The sequence below is a fragment of the Lottia gigantea genome (assembly GCF_000327385.1).
Source record: "Lottia gigantea unplaced genomic scaffold LOTGIsca_456, whole genome shotgun sequence".
Classification (NCBI taxonomy): Eukaryota; Metazoa; Mollusca; class Gastropoda; family Lottiidae; genus Lottia; species Lottia gigantea.
In genome coordinates this window covers 1-2,962 of record NW_008709600.1, presented here as the reverse complement: position 1 = coordinate 2,962, position 2,962 = coordinate 1, and the positions used below count along the sequence as shown (strand labels likewise).

Genomic DNA, 2,962 nt, shown 5'->3' with positions numbered 1-2,962 from the left:
TTGGCTGACAAGGTAGGGTAAGGGAACCTCATCAAAAAACATATCGCAAAGAACTTTTTTGTTCTAATCTTTTAATGGACTAATCCATCAGGAAACTGAAACAAAGGGCCTGTTTTGTGTGGACACGACTGCATATACGTTAATAAGGAACAAGGTGCACAACACATTTTACTGACCTCACTGCACCTACAGTGCAAAATCAATGTCATGGGCTTAGTGGAAGACTTATGTTTGTAATGGTGGAGTGAGATTTCTAAGAATTCAACACGATTATACTTAAAATGAAATTGAACATGCTGGGTCTGTACCACATTCATTGCTAAGAGGTTAGATTTCAAAACAAGTTCACCTAATCTAAAATATCCTGCAAAGGCAAGGTTAAAAATAGCATGAAGGAGAAAACGATTAGAATGTACTGAAACAACGGACGGAATTGCACTGAGCAGTCGAGTTAAAATAGGACCCGTTATTGGTAAACGGTTATCAGCTCTTTCATGTAATTTCTTAGCTCCTTTTAATAAATTTTTTGTCACAAAAGATTGAATGGGTTCATCATACCCCAAAGACTTTTGTACAAAGCTCAGAACTGATGCATGGCTAGCAATAGTACTAGGTGCAAAGCCGGATTCAAACAAGTGTGCTAGAAAATTAATTACAATAAAACTTGGTATAGGAAAACATGGAGACAAATTCATTATTTTACAATAGTCTAAGAAACGAGACCAATCTCTCCGGTAAGACAATCTGGAACTAGGCGATAAGGCTTCACTTAATAACCGAATGGCTGTAGTGCTCAAATTCTGATTATACTGGGATCGACTAAATGAGGAGTGCTGTCTAGCCACGGTGCCCATTCTCTGGCTTTCTAAATCAGACTTGGCACTGTTAGCATCTGGAATGTCTGCAGGTTGAAACAAGGCCGCAGCATTTACAGAAAACACTGATTGATTATTTCCAGTCGATGTGGTTGATAACGGTACAAATGTCCCAGGAGTAGAGGCAGTTGAAGTTGAAGTAGAGGCAGTAAATTCAGAAGCTGAAGTTGAGGTAGTTGAAGCAGAGGCAGTTGACTGTGGAGTAGGTGTAGGGATGGAACTAACCAAACCTCTATCAATCAATTTTTTAATCAAAATTTCGGTCAATCTGTCTTCAGCCGTTGACATGGGACATGATCCAGATGTTGACGGCTCACCACTACCCTCATCTAATGGGCGCTTCGATCCACGTTTAGACATCACCCTACAAATAATTTCAGAAGGTAAGAACACAAATAATCATTGGCAAGGAAACCTGATGTTGCCAAATGCATAGATTTTTAACTGGACATATGTTAAATATTAATCACCTGACTGAAGCACAGTCTTTGGAATTTACTTACAGTATCATACCAGTACCAAGATATCACTTAATAAATAAAAAAGCTAACCAGGCACATAAGTACCACATATCTCCAAGATATGAATGATTAAAAACAGGCACCCCTAAGTACCACATATCATCAGAGAATGAATGATAAAAAACAGGCACCCCAAGGTACCACATATCTCCCAAGAGACATGAAACAGACCTACCATGCGTAGATGGTAACGCATGCCCCTCAATAGAGCATCACGCAAACTCTTCATTAATTTATAATTTCCCACCATATTAGAAAGATGAATACCATCAGCAGCATAAATATTTACAAGGGGCCGATGGAGCCCAGCTCTATGCCTCCAAGATGTAATGTACCTCTCAGAAAAACAAAGAGCCTCTAACTCCATATTGGTAGCCAAAATCTTGGCATTATAGCCGTTATAAGGTTCACACTGCCTGGGCAAAAGTTGGCTTATTATAACTAACTTGGGATGCCAAACACACAACACATCTTTAGCGAAGTCAAAGACATCCCGAGCTATAACCGACGGAAATGATAAAATGTCGCACAAATCATTCGATCCTAGATGGAGCATAATTATATCCATTTCCGAAAATCTCGAGTTCGTGACGGACAGTCTTCCGTGCGGATCATTGCGGACTAACAGACCGCCATGTCCCCAGCAAGTTACTCGACACACACGCCGATCCAAATCCAAATTAACATGATTAAAATGCGATAAATAAACCGCTAACCGTTTTATATATGAAGAACCAAATATAAGAATGTTTAAAGGAGGTGATGAGCAAACGTCGGGAAGCAATACAGTCGACTTTTTTACGGAATAAAGAGGCACACGCTCATGTACAGGAAGAAAACCCGCCATGTTGTATCAACCAAACGAAAACGAGGCCAAGCACCAAACGCTTTTTTTTTAATAATATTATGACTAACTCGTCGCTGACACGATCCGTTCAAACACTGAAATTAATCAGACAATAATATGCTACTTATCTTACAAGAAACAAAAGCCGATCGGCAAGTAAACGGCTGGTAATCGTAGTTTAAAAACTGCAAAATTACAACAAGTGTTTAACAGCCTTGGCGGGTTTCTTGAAGAATGACCCGGATGTTGTTTTATTAATAGTATGCAGAAAATAACCACACACCACAGGATTGGTTGAAACACAAAACGTATTATTTACAATAATATTTATTTTTGATGAAAGCTTTTAGATATCAAGGTCAACGCAAATTAACTTGACCATCTTCCCTTATTCTATAAGGTTTTCATACAATATCAAAATTACTTACAAATGGCAAAACGAAAGTTGCAATCTGTAACAACATTTTGGCGAAATATTAGTAGCATCTAATGAACTTTCACATTAGTAAGTATATCAACCATAAGTGTCTAGAAAAGTAAGCATAACGGATACCACTTTTCATTTTGGAAAACTTCCTCATATGAAAACGTATAATTCAGAACTTAAATGATAATATTGTTCATAGTAAACTAAAAACAATCAGCACATTACAGATACTATACTTCTCGCCCATCGGGTGAGTTATTTTTGCTAATTTCAGATCAGAATAAGAACAGAA

At 38.0% G+C, this 2,962-nt stretch overlaps 1 protein-coding gene across 1 annotated transcript; it reads right to left on the bottom strand.

Moving 5' to 3' along the window:
• Positions 1–580: 580 nt before the first annotated feature.
• Positions 581–2,243, bottom strand: LOTGIDRAFT_175844 (hypothetical protein; the record flags this gene model as incomplete). Its single annotated transcript, XM_009061046.1, has 3 exons — positions 581–640; positions 1,101–1,239; positions 1,732–2,243. The coding sequence occupies 3 exons, from the start codon at positions 2,241–2,243 to the stop codon at positions 581–583; spliced, it is 711 nt and encodes a 236-aa protein (XP_009059294.1).
• Positions 2,244–2,962: the final 719 nt, after the last annotated feature.